General features: G+C 55.8%; 1 protein-coding gene across 3 annotated transcripts; it reads left to right on the top strand.

Annotated features, from left to right (window-relative positions):
* The first annotated feature begins 2,151 nt into the window (after positions 1 to 2,151).
* SMG9 (SMG9 nonsense mediated mRNA decay factor) lies at positions 2,152 to 19,859 on the top strand. 3 transcript variants are annotated; one of them, XM_057712885.1, is made up of 15 exons: positions 2,152 to 2,440; positions 4,217 to 4,273; positions 5,050 to 5,205; positions 7,399 to 7,473; positions 7,563 to 7,827; positions 7,904 to 8,001; positions 9,509 to 9,621; positions 11,844 to 11,955; positions 13,759 to 13,854; positions 14,254 to 14,339; positions 16,708 to 16,814; positions 17,540 to 17,647; positions 17,819 to 17,947; positions 18,227 to 18,371; positions 19,348 to 19,859. In XM_057712885.1, the coding sequence occupies exons 2-15, from the start codon at positions 4,250 to 4,252 to the stop codon at positions 19,424 to 19,426; spliced, it is 1,593 nt and encodes a 530-aa protein (XP_057568868.1). In that variant the 5' UTR covers positions 2,152 to 2,440; positions 4,217 to 4,249; the 3' UTR covers positions 19,427 to 19,859. The 3 variants fall into 3 exon arrangements, with proteins under 3 accessions (XP_057568868.1, XP_057568869.1, XP_057568870.1); XM_057712886.1 differs by lacking the exon at positions 4,217 to 4,273; XM_057712887.1 differs by lacking the exons at positions 2,152 to 2,440; positions 4,217 to 4,273 and adding an exon at positions 5,722 to 5,908 and having other exon boundaries at positions 5,083 to 5,205.
* The last annotated feature ends 724 nt before the right edge of the window (positions 19,860 to 20,583 follow it).

Below are 20,583 nucleotides of genomic sequence, written 5' to 3'. Positions count from 1 at the left end.
ATTCTACTTCAAACGAGATATTCTATTGAACCATCATCTACGTGCAGTCAGATGTACAAGGATATTCATTGTGGCAAATGTTTTTAAGAGCAAAAGTTTAGAAACAACCTAAATATTTATCAATAGTGAAGTACTGTACACCCACACAATGGCATGCCATCCTGCTAATATAAAAGGCAGCTCTCTGGGTGCTTGATGGCACCACTGACTCACCGCTAGGCAGGGTGCCTGTTGCCACGGAAAAAAATGTGGGCTCGCCCTACAGTGACACAGGCTTGGGTTTGAATTCAGGCCCTGATGCCTCCTGGCTATGGGGACTTCTTTAAGGCCCTTCTTCTCTCTCAGACTCATTTTCCGCATCTGTTAAATGAGGAGGGGAGAAGGTTACAGTGACCTCTATAAAGCAGAACCTGGTATACGGTGGGCCCATGGTCCAATGCCAAGCCCCTTCTTTTCCCTTAAGTCAAATCTCCACCACTGAGGGTTGCCCAGAGGTGAAACTGGCATTTGTGTGGCTACTCTGGGGTTGAGAAATTCAGGTAAGAAAAACAGATTCGACCTAACAGATGAAGATGCTAAAAAGAGATACTGACAGACATAACACAAAGATGGCCTGTCATGTATATCTCTGCCAAACACCCACAATCTTCTGTGGAATCCATAAACAACGGGACTCTAGACTCAGTCTGTGCGACGGTTGTGTTCACCCAGCCTGTGACAGCCTGGAGAAATGGTTCCACCTGCCACCTGTGCTGAGAAAACGGCAGCAGGGAAGAGGCCTGGTTGGGAGGGGGGCAGTTCAGACTCAGTCACTATCACTGTTCACCGTAAACCACAAAATAACAATACACAGCGCTACCACGCATCAGGCACTGTCACCCACTTAACTCTGCCAGCGTCATCATTCGGCGCCCTCACCTCCATTGTAGAAACAGGGACACAGAGGCAGAGAGGGTGAAGGAACTTGGCGAGACTCAAGCTCTCAACTCCAGTGCTTTGCTCTAACAGTAGCTCCAGAAGGAAACTGGGAAGCGTTGCTCTAGAAATGGAATGTGGGAACCAGAGCGGAGGACTGACTCTTCTTGTGTAACCCACGGGCTGCTTGAATTTTGTCAGAATGTACACGTATCCCCTGTCCAAATACAATTTTGTTGTTGTTTCGTTGTTTGGCCGGGCCACGCGGCATGTGGGATCTTAGTTCCCCGACCAGGAATAGAACCTGGGCCCCCAACAATGGAAGCCCGGAATCTTAACCACTGGACCACCGGGGAAATAACCAAATATCACTTTAAATGAAAAATGGTAAACTCCCCACTCACCTACGTATCTATGAACATAATATATATACACTCCTCTTCTCTGGAAGAATCTATCGCTCCCATTGGTAACCACCCGCCGCAGCTAAGTCTCGGAGCCCGTCAGGCTGGCTGCGCATGCGCCCTCCGCGGGCCGCGCTCTCCACGGCTCTCTTTGGCGCGCACAGGGCTCGGTCAGCGGGAGTTTGAGTTTCCCACTCTCAGTACTGGATTCCACCTCCACCACGGCCCCCTAAGCGTTTAACACGTGGTCTTCTTCCCACCGGGCCGCGTCTCGCATCCCTTCCGAATCTGACCTGCCCGTGTCTGCTGCCTCCCCTCCCAGCCGGGTGGAACTTCATGAGTCCAAGCTAGTCTGGACTCTTGTCCCGGGGTTCCCTCGCCTGGAGTGTCCTTGCCCGCCCTTCAAGGTCCATCCGGACCCGCGCCATTTCCTAAGTGATTTGATCCCCTAGCTGTCTCCCTCCACAGACCGGGATCCCTTCCAAGGCACACGCCAGGTCTGATTCATTCCTCTGTCCTCAGCACTCACTCAGCCCAGAACACTTAAATTCTTTCCTGCTGCCCCACCCCACCGCGTCCCGCCAACACCACTGCCGAGGCGGTCCTCGAACCCCAAACCTCCGGAGCCGCCCCCGCCACCACCCCCACACACCCCCCCGCACCCCCCCGCTAGCCCACGCATGCCTCCTGCGATGCGCACGCGCACTGAAGCGGCGGAGTCGCCGCGTCCTCCCAACGGCCCTCCGTAATCCGCATGCGTGCTGAGGCCAACCACCTCCATCAACGCATGCTCAGCCCGGCGCTCACGCTCGATTCTCGCGCGCCCAGCCCGCGGCGCACGCGCAGGACCGGCAGCCCGCGAGACCTGATCTCGGTTTGGCCCCGCGATATCTCGGCCACCTCTTCCTCCCTCGGGCCGGTCTTTTTTCGGTGCCGCTTCCGGGATGCCCCGACCGCTTCTGGGTTGATCCGTACCCGTTTTTCTGCCGTCACGCTCCCAGGCCCCCAGACTCCGTTTACAGGCTGGTGGCTTGCGGTGGAACCTCCCCGCCCCCACCCGACCCTATCTCGGAGAGCGCGCGCCCCGCTGCACCCCAGGAACCAATCAGCTGCCACCTTAGGTAAGGGGCCCGCGTGCCTGCGCGAGGCTGGCGGGGGGCGGGGCGCGGGGCGTGTTTCGGGGCCCGCCCCCTCCTCGCCTGCTGAAGAGTAGCTCAGATGCGGGGCGGGTATGCGTAACTGAGTACCGAGCCAAAGCATCCCGCTAAAAAGCGGGTTGGCGGAAGTGGGGTAGCGAGAGAGATGTTGTATATATAGGAGTTCAGTTTTGGGAGACCATTTATAGCGAGTGCCTGTAAACTGGCGGTAAAGTACTGCGAAATCTGCCCAGCAAAGAGAAACTAAAGTCCTGGGGACACTCGTAGAGGGCCTACAAACGGACCCTTAAACAATGGGGAGAGCCTCCAAATACTTCCAGATACTGTGTAAATAGAAACTTAAGTTCTGGGGTTCCCCGTGGGAGGGAACAGTGCCTGTAAACAGTGCCTAATCGTGAGGATAATCCCTGAATAAAACATAGACTCAAGTTCCAGGGGAGACCCCATATGAGACTGTACGTACATAGGTAATTGCTAGAGAGTCTTTAGAAAATTAGTGTGAGTAGCCTCAAGTTCAGGGGTAGGGGTGCTTCGTTAGACCATAAGTATGGAGTTAGGAATTGGGAGTCTTGCTAAGTAACTTGAAGATAGACATTTAGATTCTGGGAGATCCCCCGAAAGGGGCGTGTTAAGAGATGCTTAAGTACTGAGGAAGCCCCACCCCCCACCCCCCCCCGTCAAAGAATTTGTAATTAAGGCACTTAATTTCTGGGAGGTCACTGTAAGAGTCCTATAAATAAACACAAATAGACTGGCTTTATACTTTTCCATGGGGGGGAGGGGAGGAGGAGGTGGAATCCCCAGAGGAGCCTGGAAACAATATTGGGAGTCCCCAAAATGCTTGTAGGTGAACTCTTAAATTCTGGGGAGCTCCCCATAGAGGCTGTAGAATAGACTCAAATACTGTGGAAGTTCCCAGAATAACATGCATGGGAAGAGGTCCTCATGGATGTGTAAACAGACCCTTTAGTGCTGGGGCAGAGTCCTCATTGAGGCAAGAAAACGGACACTTAAGTGCTGGGGAGGTCTCCAGGATAAAGTATAAACAGACCCTTAATTGCAAGGAAGGGAGGAATCTCAGTTTCTGAGGGGACTGTCCATTGAGAGACAGTAAACAGTCATTTAAGTGCTGAATCAGTTTGCAAAACGTCTGTGAACTGTCCTTGCCCTCCTTTGTCTCAGAAGGCGGTCTTCCACCTAGTTTGTGGCTGGGGAAGAGGAGCTAGACAGGCCCCTACCTGGCTAGCCAAATGACTCCTGCATCCTGTAAACAGATACTTCCGTTCTGGCGCAAGAGTCTCCCACAGGGACCTCTTAATGTCACTGTGTACTGGGGTGGGAGGTGGAGGGAGTCATAGAGTGATTTGAAGGCACTTAAGAGCTAAGCAAAGGTCAGCAAACTTTTTCCGTAAAGGTCCAGAGGGTAATTATTTTAGACACTGTAGGTCGAACTATTTCTCAACTACTCAACTCTGCCATTGTATCAAGAGGGCAGCCGTAGACAGTTTGTAAATTGATGGATATGGCTGTATTCCAATAAAACTTTATTTCCAAAAACAGAAGGCAGGCCAGATATGGACCCGTGAGCTATAACAGTTGGCCTCCTAGTCCTGCAAACAGACATACTCAGAGACTTCCCTGGAATGAGGTGTAAAGAGCTGGGAAACTCCCTAGGGACCTGTAAGCAGCTAGTTAAATGATAGAGGCATATAAGTAACCATACATTTTATAATGTCTTAGATTAAACCCTGGTGAGACCTTGGAGTGTGAGGGATGGCAGACCATCAGGAATGGAAGGTAAACACACTGAAAATAGAGGGATAGCAGATGAAAATAGGCCCTTGAATACAGGCGCGCCACCCCCACGCGTGCCAGTATTGGGTAATCAAAAGAAGAGTTGTCGGACTGGGGGTCATGTTACAAGATTTGTATGGAAATGCTTTGCTGCACTTTGGGAAAGAGTATGTCCCATTTTTATGTGACTTTCCCCCTAGGTGTTACTATTTATGTTGAGCAACGTGCTTAACAGTTGGGAATAGTTTGGGCTACAGGAGATAGAAGGGGGTTTGTTTGTCACCATATTCAGAGATAGGCAATTTAAGGTTAATAGGGAGTCCCCGAACCTTGTGTTTTGTCCTCTTATGCGTTCCTCCCATTCAGTTGCCCCACAGACCTCAATGGCTGCTTGAGCTCCAGCCTCCACACCCACGTTCCTTTCAGCTAGGAGGAGAAAGGGACAAAAGGCGTGTGCCAGAATCTGTGAAGAAAAGTTTCTGAACGCTGCCAAAACACACTTCTGGTCTCATACCGTTGACCAGAAAGAACTTAGTCACATGGCCGCACCTAACTTCAGACTAGGCTAAGTATGTGCTGGATAGCCATGTACCCAGCTCAGAACTGAGGGTTTCATTTCTTTGGAAGAAGTGAAGATTGGATATTGGGAGCCTGCAGGCAGTGACTGCCACAGCCACAGAGCTCTCTTGAAAGGAAGAGTCTTCTTCTAGTCCAGCGTAAGCCAAATAGAGTGGAGAGAGACGTTCTTCACTCTGGAATCGACCTCTTTCTCCCCATAGGTGACCATGTCTGAGTCTGGGCACAGTCAGCCTGGGCTCTATGGGATAGAGAGGCGGCGGCGGTGGAAGGAGCCAGGCCCTGGCGGCCCCCAGAATCTCTCCGGGCCCGGTGGTCGGGAGAGGGACTACATTGCACCCTGGGAAAGAGAGAGACGGGTGAGTGTCTGGGCCCAAGGGCAGCATCATGCGTCCGCTTGTTCCGCAAATGTTTATTGAGCACCTGCTAGGCGCCGGGCACTTATCTAGATGCTGGAGATGTATCTGTGGACAAAACGGACTGCCCTTAGAGTGATAAAGGGCCCATCTTAGATGAAGCAGTCAGAGAAGGCAGATCCCTGAAGGAGGTGAGGGGACAAGCCCTGACAGAGTCTGAGTGAAGAGCATTCAGAACAGAAAGAAGAGCAAATGTGAAGGCCCTGAGGCTTTTATCTGGTGTGTTCGAGGAGTAGCCAGGAGGCCATCGTGGCTGTAGTGGATGAAGAAGAAGGGAAGTGATAGAAGGTGAGGTCAGAGAGGAAACTGGGGCCAGATCATGTGGGACCTGACAGGCCTTGGAAAGAACTTGGGACTTCAGTGACTGGAATTGGCGTTGGGGTTTGAGCTGAGAGGGGCCAGAAGCTCCTGTTTCCCAGAGCTGTATAATAATAGCAGCCGTTTCTGTTTCTGGAGCAGCGTGCTGGCGCCGTGCAGAGTGCGTTCCATCCTTCGGCTCTTCCTGAACACCTGCAGCTGCCCCGTGAAGTAGAGCCGACGACAGACCCGATTTTCACTAATGAGGAAATGAGTCATAGAGGGGAAGGGACTCACCCAAAGTCACGGGTCAATAAGCTTTGGGGCCAGGACTCGAACCCAAGTCCAAGTGAGCCTGAGGCACAGCACCACTGTGTCTGCTGTAGAGAGTGTCCTGGCCCAGGAACCAGGAACCTGGAGCTTTGGTGTGGGCCTGGGTCCTGCCTTGCTCCTCTCCTGCGCGTAGGTGGCTCACTGCCCGAGCCTGCCCCCCGGGTTCTTTCTCCAGGGCCCTGCCTCTGAGAGCTGTTTTGTTGGTGGGGGTGGGGGGTGGGGAGAAGGTAACAGTCGGGACAGTTTCTGAGCCATAAAACTTACTCACCGTGAACTTGTCTCTCGCTCCTTCCCTTGGGCCGCAGCATAAATGGGAACACACAGCCTCTCCTCTTTCCACACACATCCTTCTGGACCTTCTTAGCATCTTCCTGCACCTTCAGCTTCAGTCCTGAACAAGCAACTCCCAGATCTCTTGTCTTTGACTCTGACTTAGCTACTGAGCCCTGGCAGCCTCCTAACTGGCCACACATCCTGCATGCGTCCTGCTGACCTCAGCATCTTCCTGCCACTTCTCTTCCAGTATCACTGACAGTCCATCAGGCCTCATCCTGGACACCCCTCCCCCCTTCCCCCCGTGCCAGTCGGGCACCAGTGCTGTACATGGTGCGTCCTGACTGTATGCCCTGTCCATCGTCTTCTCTCCACCCTCACTTGTTCTTGGTAAAGCGCTTTTGTATTCTTTGGTTTGTACTTTTCATAGGCTAGTGAGTGAGCAGGATTTAAGTAAGTGTCCTCAATATATGGGAGAAGAAACAGACCCGGTGAGGGGTCAGCACTCTGCCAGGGTTACTCAGGGCGCCAGAGAAGGAACAAGACTGAAACGCAGGTCTCTCCCCTTTCTTAGGCAGATTGGGGGTGAGTCAGAAGAGGCATGAAGAGGGCACACGAGGGAATCAGTCCGCTGGCTTGGCGAGCCCGAGTGGGGCTGGGAGGGGAGGTCAGGACAGCAGGGCTGTCAGGATCGCAGCTCTAGATAGCGTGCACCTGCCGCGTGCCCGATGCCACGTGGACGGTCTGTGGGTCCTGTCTACTTTCAGCCTCTTGACAGTCCCCTGGGGAAGGAATTTCTAGCCCCACTGGCCAGATGAGCACACAGGCCTAAGTGAGGGTGGTTCCTTATCCACGTTCACACAACCAGCGGAAGCCGGGGCCAAGTTTGAACGCAGGTCTCTCTAGCTCCAGAGCCCCAGCTCCTTCTGCCTGGGTTTGTCCAGCAGAGGCAGCTGAGAGTGGCTGGCAGCGTGGTTCTGCAGCCAGGCTGCCTGGCTTCAAGTCCTGGCTTCACTGCTTAATTGGCTGTGTGACCTTGGGCAGGCCAGGTAGCCCCTCGGGGTCTCAGTTTCTTCATTTGTAAAACGGGGGTGAAGCTGTCTGTCTCACAGGGCTGTTGGTAGGATTGGAGGAGTTCATGTCTGAAGGCGTTTAGAATGGTACCGGGCACGGACAGGAGTGTCCAGGGAGCCAGGGAGGCCGTTCCTGAGTAACCGCCCTCCCTCACCACAGGATGGCAGCGAAGAGACAAGCGCGGCCGTCATGCAGAAAACCCCCATCATCCTCTCAAAGCCTCCAGCCGAGCGGGTGAGCCGGGAAGACTCTTTGGAAAGGGAGGCTGGGAGCAGTTAGGGCCAAGATCTCTCCCAGTGACCGGAACCTTCTCACTCCCATAGTCAAAGCAGCCACCACCTCCAGCAGCTCCTGCCGCCCCGCCAGCCCCGGCCCCTCTTGAGAAGCCCATCGTCCTCATGAAGCCACGGGAGGAGGGGAAAGGGCCTGCGGCCACAGCGAGCGCCTCCACCCCCGAGGGCGCTGCCCCACCCCTGCCTGCGGCCCCCGCGCCACCCAAGGGAGAGAAGGAGGGGCAGAGACCCACACAGCCTGTGTACCAGATCCAGAACCGGGGCATGGGCACCGCCGCGCCAGCAGCCATGGACCGTGAGTGCGGGCCGGGGGGATCTGGTTGCAGCCGGAACCCCCTCGCACAGACCCTCACCACGTCCTCTGTCTCCAGCTGTCGTGGGCCAGGCCAAACTGCTGCCCCCAGAGCGCATGAAGCACAGCATCAAGTTGGTGGATGACCAGATGAATTGGTGTGACAGTGCCATTGAGGTACTGGGGGGGTTGGGGATCCCTCCCTGCTTGAGCTTCCCCGGGTCCCACACCCTCGCCTCCTCCCCGCACCCCACCTTCTTGGCAGGCAACACCAGACGACAGCTTTCAGGCAGTGGCAGCAGTGAAAGGAAATGGATCAGAAAGCTCTCACCTAGCTGGGCTGAATTTCAGTGGCTTACCCCAGCTCAGCTGTGCTGGTTGTTAAGACACTGAAATACTTTGATACTGATTGGCAAAGAGGGACCCACTACCACCCCGGAAGCCCTGGGATCTCCTGCCCCATCTCGCAGCAGGGTGGCCTCTTGGGCCTGCTCCAGTCCTCCTCGTGATTGGTCAAAACCCGTGGCTGTGCTGGTGTTAACCGGTTTGAATGTCGGCCCCTGGAGGTTGCTCCTCCATCCCAGTGGCCCCTGCTCTAGTCCACACCTCACGCTCCTGGACCATCATATCTACCACAGTGTCCCAGTCTTCCTTTCCCCACTTCTGCTGTTTTTCCCTCGCAGACCTGTCACATCACTCCTCTGCTCAGATTCTCCCAGGTGTGCTCCCTCTCCTTCTCCAGCAGCTTGGATTCACTCGGACAACATAGCAGGCCCATCTGTTCCCACTCTCATGTTGATATCAACTGGGGAGCTTTTAAAAAAAAAAAAAGCCGCTGTCCAGGCCCTGCTATTGAGCGCTTACCCACAGATCCCCAGCCGTGGCTCGTGTAACTGAGGAACTGAATTTGTAGCTTTGTTCAATTTAAATTTAAATTTAAGTAGCTGCATGTGGTCAGTGCCTACCATATTGAACTGGGCTAGCCCTCAAAATTCTGCTTTAGTGGGTCTAGAGTTCGGCCCAGGATTAGAGTCTATATCTTTTTTCAGAGCTCTCCAGGTGATTCTAAGGTGCAGCAGCCACGTGGAGGACAGGACTGTTTTCCTTGAGTCTCTTACGCCCCCTGGTGGTGAAAGTCAGCAGAGCTGGCAGCCCAGAGGTGAAGGTCTCCGGATTCCGCAGGGCTTTTAAATCCTACAGACAAAGCCAGGACGGGCTGGGCTCCCCTTCCTGCTCACTGCTCCCTTTCTCATGCTTTCCTGTGTTTTCCCAACCTGCCCGAAGCCCAGAGCTCCCAGGAGTCTGCTCCAGTGGCCCTCAGTTACCCAGTCCTGGCTTCTTCCACCTGTCCTTTTGTTCCTGTGCCCCTCCCTTCTCCTCCCCAAAGTCAGGCACCCCTTTTCCACTGTGCTGCAGCCACCCTGGCTTCCTGTTAGCTTCTTTCCCAGCCAGGCTTTTTTCTGTTTTGGAGCTCTCACAAATGCTGTTCTTTGTGCCCAAAACATTCCACATAAACCCCTCTTCCCCACCCTTTGCCCACTTGAGGGGATTTGGGGCACAGACATTTTTCTTTATATCTGACAAGGTAGGTGGGCGAGCCGTGGAAGTCTCTAGGGCCCCCTCCTCACTCCCACTCCAGCAACCGACAGATTTTTGAGGGTCACATTCTTGCATCTTCCTGCAGTACCTGTTGGATCAGACTGATGTCTTGGTGGTTGGTGTCCTGGGCCTCCAGGGAACAGGCAAGTCCATGGTCATGTCATTGTTGTCAGCCAACACTCCTGAGGAGGACCAGAGGTGAGAGGGGCATTGGGTAGGGGTGTGGAAGGCTAGGAGGGAGGTGGGCACCCCCCTGGGTCAGGGGAGAGTGGGCCTGGGTATTGCAAGTGGTGTCACCAAAGGACTTTGGGAAGTTGTTTCCCCTCTCTTGACCTCAGTGGCTCTGTCCGACGAGGATGATTACCAGGCTGGACCAAGCTTTCATGTAGCTCCAAGGAAACCAGTCCTGTTCCTCCCTCCCTCCCTTCCTTGTTCCAGCAAATGGTACAGGGCCCGCCAGGAACTGAGATGGCGTATTCATTAAGCCTTTGGATTTAGGTTCACCTCACTCTCAGCCCTGCCACTCACCAGCTGGCTGATCATGAGCAGATCCCTTTACCTCCTAGTATCTCACGTTCTCTTCTGTAAAGTGGGTTTTTGGAGGTTGGGAAGGCAGACGGTAATAAGAACCTGACCCAGAGCGAGGGCTCACAGGATGTGGCTGACACGGCCTGGGAAACACTGGGCCAAGAGACCTGGATGCAGGGCGTGGGTTCTAGACCAGCCCCAGTCCTGCCTTGTTGAGTGGGACGGGGTATGATTGTGAAGGTAAAGGGTGGAGTTGCAGGAGAGGATTTGGGGGAGGAGGGAGCTTAAGAACTAGGGCCCCAAACTAAGGGCAGGGAAGGAAAGAGGGAAAGGCAGGGATTCGGGAGTAAGGTAGGGAACATAGTCTAATTAGGGAAACGTCAACACGAGGGGTGAGCAGGGGTTGTAGCCACTTGGAGTTATCTAAAAATAAAGGGGTTTGGTTTCTATAAAGCTGGTGATATGACCCTGGACTCCAAGGATGGGCCTCAGGGGTCCATGAACCCCCGAACAGTATGTGCAGGATTTTACACACGTCTGCAGTCAGGCTTTTCTTCTCGGGAAAGGGTCCGTAGTTTCCACCAGCTCTCAGAGGGGCCTGAGGGAAACCCAGAACAGGTTAAGAACCCGTGTGGTGAGAACAGGCATCACCAGACCCAGAGCCGCAGGTGCTCTGCCGCCCAGGTCGGCTCCGTCCCCGCTCTCCTCTGCTCACTCACAACTTCAGCTCCACCGGCTCCGCTCTGGCACAGCTGCAGCTCTCTTGGCGCGCGCGCTTTCCATCTCAGCTTCCACCTCCAACTCGCAGGGCTTCCCCGTGGCTCTTGGCTCGGATTCCTGAGCGAGAGAGAATCACATGCGCTTCTGAGGCAGGTCAGCCTGTGGTGTGGCGGATGTCAGTACTGACTCTTGTCATCAGGTCCCATAAGTTTTACCTCCTAATTGTCATGAGAATTCATCTGCTCCTCTCCTCCTCCACGCCCACCTCCTGGTCCAGGCCACTGCCACCTCTCCTGGAGGAGGCCAGGAGCCTCCTAACGGGTCTCCCTGCTTCAGTTCAATTCAACAAGTATTTATTGGGTGCTTACCATGGGCCAGGCCCTGTTCTGGGTGCTGGGGCTACAGCAGTAGTAAACAAAACTGGCAAAAATCTCTGTGTGCATGGGGCTTGCATTTTAGTGGGGGAGTTAGTACACAAGTACATGAGAAAATGATAACCAAACACCAAGAGGTTATAGAGAGGTGGCGTCGGGGCCAGGTTACTGTTTTAAAACAGGTGGTCAGGGGGCCATTTGAGAACAAGCAGACTCGGAGGAGGGGGAGCAGGGAAAGCGTTCTAATCAGGGCAAGAACTGGGAACTGAGACGCCCTGCATCCTCTCACTGTGGGGTGGAGAGTTTTCAGGGCTGTGTGTCCCATGTCTGGCATATGGCAGGTACACTTGGTAGGGAATAGCTACCAATTTTATATCACTGTGTATCAGGCACTTTTTTAAGGGCTTTATGTATATTAATCTCACAGTCACCCTGAGAGGTTGAGACTATTGTTGTTCCCATTTTACAGATGAGGAAACCGAGGAGAAAGAGATTAAGGAACTTACTCACAGTCGCACAGCCAGGAGGAGGCAGAGCTGGGATTTGAATCCCACAGTCCGGCAGAGGTCCTGCTCTTAAACACCTCGGTCTGCTGCTTTTGTTAAGAGTTAACAGATCTACTTCTGGGTAGGGGTGAAGTCTTGTGATAGAAAACACAGGCCCCGGACAGCAGGGGCGACGGATGGAAGGCTTTGCAGGCAGGCGGGGAATCGCGTCTCACAGGCTCACTCACAGGGCCTCACTCCAGAGGCGTCGGAGAGCCTGACCCCTCAGGCCCCCACCTGTTCCTCTCCGCAGGGCGTATGTCTTCCGGGCCCAGAGTGCCGAAATGAAGGAGCGAGGGGGCAACCAGACCAGTGGCATCGACTTCTTTATTACCCAAGAGCGGATCGTCTTCCTGGACACACAGGTGCCGCCCCCCAGCTGCCCCGCCCTGCTGTGTGCAGCACTCAGCTCCGTCCCCGAATGTGTTTCCGCCAAAACCTTGCTTGGATTCCACGGGGCCCTGGCCAGGCAATGGACATTCAATTTGTGTCTCTTCCTGGGCCTTCGTCTCTTGTCAGATTTTATCCCCCTCCTCTCCCATCCATCATGTACACAGAAGCCTCAGGAATCTTCTAGTGTCGTGGTTAAAAGTGTGGGCCTTGGAGTCGGTCTGTAGCCAGATCTGGCCTTTAATTCTTACCAGCTGGGTGACTTTCAGGTTCAACTCCTCCACCCCCGTTTTTCCATCTGTAAATGGGGGTGATAGTTCTCCGCTTCTTGGGAGAGTTGCAGGGGGTCAGTGGAAACAGTCCAGGCAGAGTGCTGGGCACGGGGTGGCACATGGTGAGCCTTCAGGCGCCTCACTGTCACAAGAGCTGGCCTGTCCTCCCTCGCCTGGCAGCTCTCCGCGGCTTCTCCGAGATCCCTGTTCCTTACCCTGGCATCCAGAGCCTGTGTGGCTCTCCTCCATCAGACGCCCTGGCTTCCCCTCTCTGGTGTAGACAGCAGCCCCTCCACACACATCGCAAGGCCTCACCCTGGTCTCGCTCCCGAGCTGCGCGACCTTGGCCCAGTTTTTTAACATTTCCACTCCTCAGTTTTCTTAAGTGGGAAAAACAACATTACCTCCCTCATGGAGTGTCTGTGAGGTGTCAGTGAGTTGGCACAAGTAAAGTCCTGGCATGAAGTGGGTTCTCAGTACTCTTGGCTCTCAGGATAGTCACCTTTAGGACACTCCCCTCGCTTTGTTGCCTGGCTACTGCCTTCTCCTCCCTGGAGACGCCTCGGGGGCATTGCCTCCTTGTGGAAGGCCTCCCCCTCCTCTGAGCGCCCACAGGTGCCCTGTGCACCTCCCAGCGCAGCACGTGACTTAGCGCGGTCTGGTTCTCGCGGGCTGTGCCTGCTGCCCTCCTGCCTGCAGCTCCTCTGGGAGGGGCCCGGCTCACAACCGGTGCTCACTGAATGTTCGTGGAACAAAGTGCTGGCCACCGTACACATGGATGAGTGGAAAACTTTTCGCAGATGCGGTGTGAGACCTGGGTGCCAGGACACTGGGACCTAGAGACGAATGGAACTGGCTACGGGCTGGGCCGGGGCCCGCGTGGGGCAGAGAAGTTAGAACAAGGCAGAATGAAGCACTGCAGTGTTTGGAGTTTTAGAAAGGGAGCCCTTGGGAAAGCCTCTTTCTTATAAAATTCACCCAGTGCGGTAAGAAGTGGATAGACCATCCACTGATTTAGGCTCTTGTTGTTTTTTAAATGGGATGTCCCTTTAAGAAAAAGGTGATGGGCTCACCACTGACTCTTCTACACTCACTGATGCAGTTTTTTAAGTCCTCACCAATCTTCACATTAAACATTGTTATTTGACCAAAGTGATTATCTTAGTGAAGTGTTGAAAGCACTTGAAACAGCAAAACAAGGGTGTTGCAGCAACACGACTCGTTCAAGTAAGTGTTAGATTTATCAGCACTGGGCGCTCTTCTGGGGCAGGCGGCACTTGAGATCTGTGGGGATTTGTAAGAGAGCTGGGGAAAGCATTTGAAACTTTTCTTTCATCTCCTCTCGCTGATGAGCTCCATGCTAATTAGAAGCTGCCTGTGTTTCCAAACTTATTTTGTCCTGAAAGGCGATGTATTTGCCGTCATCGGGCGGAACTTAGGTGACCACGTCCCCTGGGTTCCCAACCCCCAGCCCTTCCCTGACACCTTCCCCTCTTCCCGCTTCAGCCTATCCTGAGCCCCTCCATCTTGGACCACCTCATCAACAACGACCGCAAGCTGCCTCCGGAGTACAACCTGCCCCACACCTACGTGGAGATGCAGGTGATGTGGCCGAGCCAGGCCCGGGGGCCCGGGATGGGGAGCTGGATGCGGGTTGGCCTAGTTCTGCTTCATAAGAGCCCTGGGTGGCCCAGAGCTGGAGGGAGAGGACAGCACCGAGAGTCGGACCTGGTTCAGCTCCCAGCTCTGCCCCTGAGAAAAATCACCCCCCCGTCAAGCCTCCACATCTGCCTGTGTAGAAAGAGTGTGATCATTGCCACCCGGACCAATCTAGGGACGGCTTGGAAGGGAAGTGCCAGCGCAGTCTAGGCACACAGTAGGGGCTTAGAGGCTCAGAGGCCCTCTTGCCCTGCAGCCCCCTCCGCTGAGTCCTGAGATCAGGGACCCCAGTCGGGGCCCAGGGGACCTTCAACTCTCTTGTCCCTTCCTGCCCCGCCTCAGTCACTCCAGATCGCTGCCTTCCTCTTCACGGTCTGCCACGTGGTGATTGTCGTCCAGGACTGGTTCACGGACCTCAGTCTGTACAGGTGAGGGGCTTGGGGAGGGGAGCCAGGCGAGGGATGGGGCCCCGGGACTCAGCCGCTTGCCCAGCTCTCACCACTTCCAGACGGAAGCCATGGGGACCCTTAAAAACACAGGCTGGAGATGGTCAGTGCCACCGAACCTCCTCTTAGCACACGTACACGCTTACAGCCCTCCACACACTGTTCACATCATTCAGTAAAATCCAAAGTCCTCCCCATGCATGGCTTACAGGGTCCTGCGCGACGTGGTCCCCGTCACCGCGCTAACCTCGCCCACCGCTTCCCTCACTGCTTCCACCAAAGCCGTGGCGGCCCCGTGGCTGTTCCTCGTGCTGCTTAGACCTCGGCACCCCTCACCCCTCAGCCGGAAACGCTCTTCCCGCGGGTACCCGGCCCCCTCCCGCCTGTCCTTCAGGTCCACCCGAGGCCTCCCCGACCTGCTCACGCTGCCTCTCCTGCTCTTACCCTGCCGTGTTCTCCTTCGTTGCACGGGTGGTGTGGACCTCCTTATGGTCTGTGAGAGTGCAAGCCCCCGTGCCTCACACAGGGCTGGCACAAGGTGGATGTTTTACACAAGTTTGTTGAATGAGTAGCATACTGAGGAGCTGGTCCTTAGAGCCTCGTGGTCCATCTCCTCCAGGCGCGGGGGCCGTTCCCGCGGGACCCTGGAGGGCAGGGAAGGGAGGCCGTCAGGATCTGGCAGGAGTCCTGCCTGAAGCAGCCGGAGGTTCCAGAAACGCCCCCAGACGGGACTGGCTCCGGGCCTCTTGGCCTCAGGCCCCGGGAGGTAGCTGCGGGGAGGCCAGCAGCCCTGGGCACAGGGCCCAGACAGACAGAAGGAACGGGAGCTCGTGGGGAGGGGAGAACCGAGCTGACGGAAGCAGATGTCTCCAGAGTCAGGCAGCCCCGGGTCTGAATCTCAGTTCTTGTGAGGCGAGTGGCTGCTTTTTCCACACTTGGCTCGCACGGTGTCGTGCAGATGCAGTGAATTAAGGAATGTAAAGCATCCGGCACAGTGCCTGGTACATAGTAAGCAGTTGACAAGTGGGAGCTTAAGGTTGTGTTAGTAACTCTGGAGGTGGAGGGGAGCCGAGGGGCCGGCCAGCAGTTAAAAATGACCTGCTGGGGGAGCCGGCTGATATGAGCAGATCTAAGTGACTTAATTCTGAGACACTGCCTCCTGCCACCATCGTTCGTTGGAACTCATTCACAGGACAAACATATCGGACGTTTATGTAGGCTGGTCGCTGTGCTGGGCTCTGGGGATGCAGGTGTGAACAAACAGATAAATAGGCTGCCCTGTAGTGTTCACGTTCTCGTGGGGGTGTGGGCGCGGGCTGGCCCGCACAGAGCCTCGGTTTTAAGGCACAGTCTGCAGGTGGGCTTCCCAGAGCAGGTGAATCCCTGGAAACTGTGGACAGCATATTTGTGTGTGTGTCCACATGAGGAGAAGGACCATAGTTTATCAGATCCTATTACCCCTTACCTCAGATAGCAGGTTTATTTTACCTACTTTTGTATATTTGGAAGACTTACTCTAAGATAGCATGAACTAAAAACTTATATCTGTACAAAAGCCAGCACAGCTTTAGTCATAATTGCCAAAACTGGGGCAGCCCAGGTGTCCTCCGGTAGATAAATGGAAAAATAAATTGTGGTACATCCACATGATGGAATATTATTCAGGGTTCAAAAGAGATGCGCTGTCACACCCTGAAAGACATGTGGGTGCCTCAGATGCATATTATTAAGCGAAAGAAGCCAATTTGAAAAGCTTTTGTACTGTATGTGATGTTCTGGAAAAGGCAAAACTACGAAGACCCGTGAAAACATGAGTGGCTGCCAGGGCTGGGGCAGGGGAGTGAAGAGGTGGAGGAAACCAGATTTTTAGGGCCCTGAAACTACGCAATGTGGTGCCATGTGGTGGACTCATGTGGTTTTTGTCAGAACCCATAGAACACACGACACCAGGAGTGAACCCTGATGTGAACCATGCACTTCGGGTGGTAATGGTGCGTCGATGGAGGGTCATCAGAATGTTGGGGGCGGGGCAGTGGCTCTGTGGGGAGTCTCTGTACTTTCCACTCAATTTTGGTAGGAACTGAAACCTCCTCTGAAAATATTTTTCTTACTGGCATAAACTCATTAAAAAATACATATATGTCGACATGGGTCCCCGGGTCAGTGTCTGAGAGGGTTGTCTCTGGATTCCCTAAAATTGTGTGAGGAATACGGTGTGTATGCGGCGTTTTTCTGAGTGTGGCTATAGCTTTAATCAGATACACAAAGGGAGCCCCCTCCTTCCCCAGGCTGTGGGATATTGGTGGGGGGCACGCTGCCACAGCACCAACCTTTCGCCCCAAACCCCAAGGTTCCTCCAGACAGCAGAGATGGTGAAGCCCTCCACCCCGTCCCCCAGCCACGAGTCCAGCAGCTCGTCAGGCTCCGATGAAGGCACTGAGTACTACCCCCACCTGGGTGAGAGGCTTTCCGGGGGGCTGGAGGGGTGGGCAGGGGAGAGTGGGGAGCGGAAACCAGGAGCAGTCTGGGGAAGCAGGTGCTGGGCGGAGCAGCTGCGAGGGGGAGAGTCAAAAAGGATTAGCGGCCACTTCCTCTGAGAGTCCCCCTGGCGGGACCCCCAAGTCCAGCTCTGGCTCCTCAATCAGAATGGGAGCCTCTTGAGGGCAGGACCCTAGCCTGCCCGTTTCTGGGTCCCTGGCATGGGGCCCAGGGAGGGAGTGTCGAGTCAGCCCGAGTGGTGCCGTGCACCCTGGTCGCCCCGCTTGGGCCCCTGCGTGCGCGCCCTTGGCCTGCTGTGCCCTTGGCCTGCTGTGCCCTTGCCCTGCTCCCTGACGCACTGCTCCTCTGCGAAGATCCGGCTCGTTGATGACACTGCAGGCAGGGTCTTCCCTGCTTCCTCCACCCGGCCCAGCCCCTGGCCTTTCCGGCATGCTCCTGATCACGTGGCCGTCTTCCTCGTCTGCCTTTTCTATCACACTGGAGGCTTCCTGAGGGCAGAGACCAGATCCGACTCATCTCTCTGGGTCCCCAGCACAGGGCCTGGTACTGAAGTGAAGTGATGTGTCACGTGAATAGTTACAAGCGATCTGAACTCGGGGGCAGGGCGGATCGTCGAGGTGAGGAGGGGCGTCCGCCTGGCCGAGCACGGGCGCCTCACGTGCCCCGTCTGCGCCCGCCCTCAGTCTTCCTGCAGAACAAGGCTCGCCGGGAGGACTTCTGCCCTCGGAAGCTGCGGCAGATGCACCTGGTGATCGACCGGCTCATGGCCCACTCCCACCTGCGGTACAAGGGTGAGGGTCCCCCGCCCCCCCCCCACGCTGGCCAGCGGCCTCCTGGCTCCCCGGCGGGTCCCGCGGCCCCAGCCCCCAGACCAGTCCCCTGACCCCAGCTTGACCACCCTGCACGTGCCTCCCCCGGCCCTGCAGCACGGCGCCTGCAGCCTCACGGGTTCTCTCCGCCAGGTACTCTGTCCATGTTACAGTGCAACGTCTTCCCTGGGCTCCCGCCTGACTTCCTGGACTCCGAGGTCAACCTGTTCCTGATGCCCTTCCTGGACAGTGAGGCGGAGGGTGAAACCCCTCCAAGGGCAGGTGCGGCTCCCCCTCGGGGGGGTCTGGGCCGTAGGGAGACGTGGCCCACCCGGTTAGAGGGAGACAGGCTGCCCTGGTCTGAGGGGAGACTCAGGCCTGCCCCTCAGGCGCTCAGACCCTTTCATAGGAGCAGATTTCCCAGTCACGGAGGACAGAGGGACCTGCACCGGGGCTGAACGCAGGTGCTCCTGGCAGGCTAGGATCCTGATGGTGGGAAGAAGGGCCCTCTCTCGGCAGGCTCTCCCCCTGCCCCTCCCCTCCTAACTTCTGACTTTCCAGGACCCGGCTCCAGCCCCCTCTTCTCCCTACTCCCTGGGTACCGAGGCCACCCCAGCTTCCAGTCTTTGGTGAGCAAGCTCCGGAGCCAAGTGATGTCCATGGCACGGCCGCAGCTGTCACACACGATCCTCACTGAGAAGAACTGGTAAGCGCGCTCGGCAGAGGGGGCCCGTGTGAGGGTGTCGGAGGTCTCCCCACACCTCAACTTCCCTTCCTGGTGCCTTGATTGCTGCCGTCTTATTGTTCCACAGGATCTTTGAATCCTAATTAGCCGGGAGGGGGTAGATCTCGTCACCAGTTTTACTAGCAGGGAAGTTTAGGCTCAGAGAAAAGCAGTGTCGTGTAGCGAGGTCACACACCTGTGATGAGGTGTCACTTGACTACAAAGAGGAGGACCAGTGAGCCCGGTCAGGTTCAACGATTTATTGTAAGGCCCCGAGTGCAGAAAGCATAGCTGTAGCAGAAAGCCATCAGGAGCCACAGGAGCCATGTTCTCTGGCCCCACAGTCCCATCACCCCCTCCACTTTCCTGCCTCTGCCTGCGGGCTTTTTCCACCTGCCTTCACAGAGCCCTGCGCCGCCTGCCCAGCCCCGACTCTGCGTGGCTCTCTCTGTCCAGAGCCCGCAGCGGGGCTGCCATAGATCTAGGGCTGCCTCATCTCATTCCCAAGATGAACAGAAACTCGAGAGGTCCCTGCAGCGTGGCTCCCCTGGGTCTGTCTGCCATGGGCTCCGGGCAGAAGGGGCAGGGGGTGCAGACACAGCAGGCGTGGGCAGGGCCAGGGGTCGGAGCTCTGCTTCTCCTACTGGTCTAAACCAGGGCCCGGGGGGAGGGGAGAATTCAGGGGGTGCGGGGGTCATGCAGCCACTAGACGTTTCAGGTCACGAGACGCTCGAGGGACAGAGTCCGACCCCTACCCACAGAGGCCCACCCTGAGTGGAGCGGGCAGCAGTCTGGGCTCGGAGGTGGGGGCCTGAGGGCTTCAGCCTCGCTTCCCCTGGGGGAGGTGCGGGGATCAGGCCACCTGGCGTCAGCGTTGGCATCCGCCCCGTGTCCCAGGCAACACGGTCGTTCAGGGGCCACAGCCAGGGCAGCTCTGACTGTTGACCTGCCCTCACAGGTTCCACTACGCTGCCCGGATCTGGGACGGGGTGAAGAAGTCCTCCGCCCTGGCAGAGTACAGCCGCCTGCTGGCCTGAGGCTGAGGGGAGGACTGTCACGCAGAGAACCCCCTTCCGGGCGCCCAGTGGGTGGCGAGTGGCACCCCCGTCCTCCCCCCCCTCACGGGGTGGAGAGTGGCAGCAGGCCTGACGGACGAGGGACCGAGGCTTCCTCGCCCGGAGACACGCGCTGTGCGGGGCCAGGCCCCCACCCTCAAGGGAGCGTTGTTTGGGGGGTGACTTCAAGATCCCGCCCCCAAGCTGGGTGGGGCAGCCCATCTTCAGCCTCCACAGGGACAGGTGGGAGGAGCCTGAGTGGTCACCACGAAGCCCGGGCTCCACGTCGGCCTCCCTCTGCAGGGGCAGACGCAGTAGGTCCCTCTGCCCTGACTCCAGGCCCGTGCCTAGAAGGCGAGGCAGGGTCTGGGAGCTCTTCACTGGGGCACATCTGGTGGTTGGAATAAAAACAGTCGTGCAGACCTGTTCTGTGTTTCTCGTCTTCCCCCTTCCCGTGTGCTGTCCTGGGAAGCCCCGTGATTTTGGGTCACAGCCACGGGGGCCGGTTAGCCGTGGCCTGTCATTGGAGCCTGAATGACCTTCCCATGGGGACACATCCACTGTAAGTCAGAGAGTTGTCAGGAGCAGATGAAGACCAGTCTCTGCTAAGGAGGAAGCCTCTAGAAAGGGGTGTTCTGTTTCCTGGGGTGACATCAAGCCTCCCATCTGTGTGTCATGGAGAGGAAGGTACAGGGCCCTCCTTGTTTTATCCGCTCACTTGAAGACGGTGCCTGCCTTTGCTGAAATGCCTAGTTAAATGCAATGCCTAATTCAATACATTAAAAAATAGAACACGTCCCTAGTTAAATACAGTTAGTTAAATATAGTGCAGTGTTGCTCGGTGTCCACAAGGGATTGGCTCCAGGGCCCCCGCAGATACCCAAATCTTTGGATGCTCACGTCCCTTACGCAAAACGGCATGGTATAATATCTGCGTGTAACCTACGCACATCCCCCCTCTACGGTAAGTCATCTTCTGGGCTATTTAAAAAACCTAATCCAGGGTCAATGCTGTGTAAATAGGTGTAAATACAATGTACGTGGTATGTAAATAGTTGCCAGCACTTGGAAGAATCAAGTTTTGCTTTTCAGAACTCCCTGGAATTTTTTTTTTTTTTTTATAATTTCAATCCAAGGTT

The sequence above is a fragment of the Hippopotamus amphibius genome, chromosome 16 (assembly GCF_030028045.1).
Source record: "Hippopotamus amphibius kiboko isolate mHipAmp2 chromosome 16, mHipAmp2.hap2, whole genome shotgun sequence".
NCBI lineage: Eukaryota > Metazoa > Chordata > Mammalia > Artiodactyla > Hippopotamidae > Hippopotamus > Hippopotamus amphibius.
This window is presented reverse-complemented; position numbering and strand designations above follow the sequence as displayed.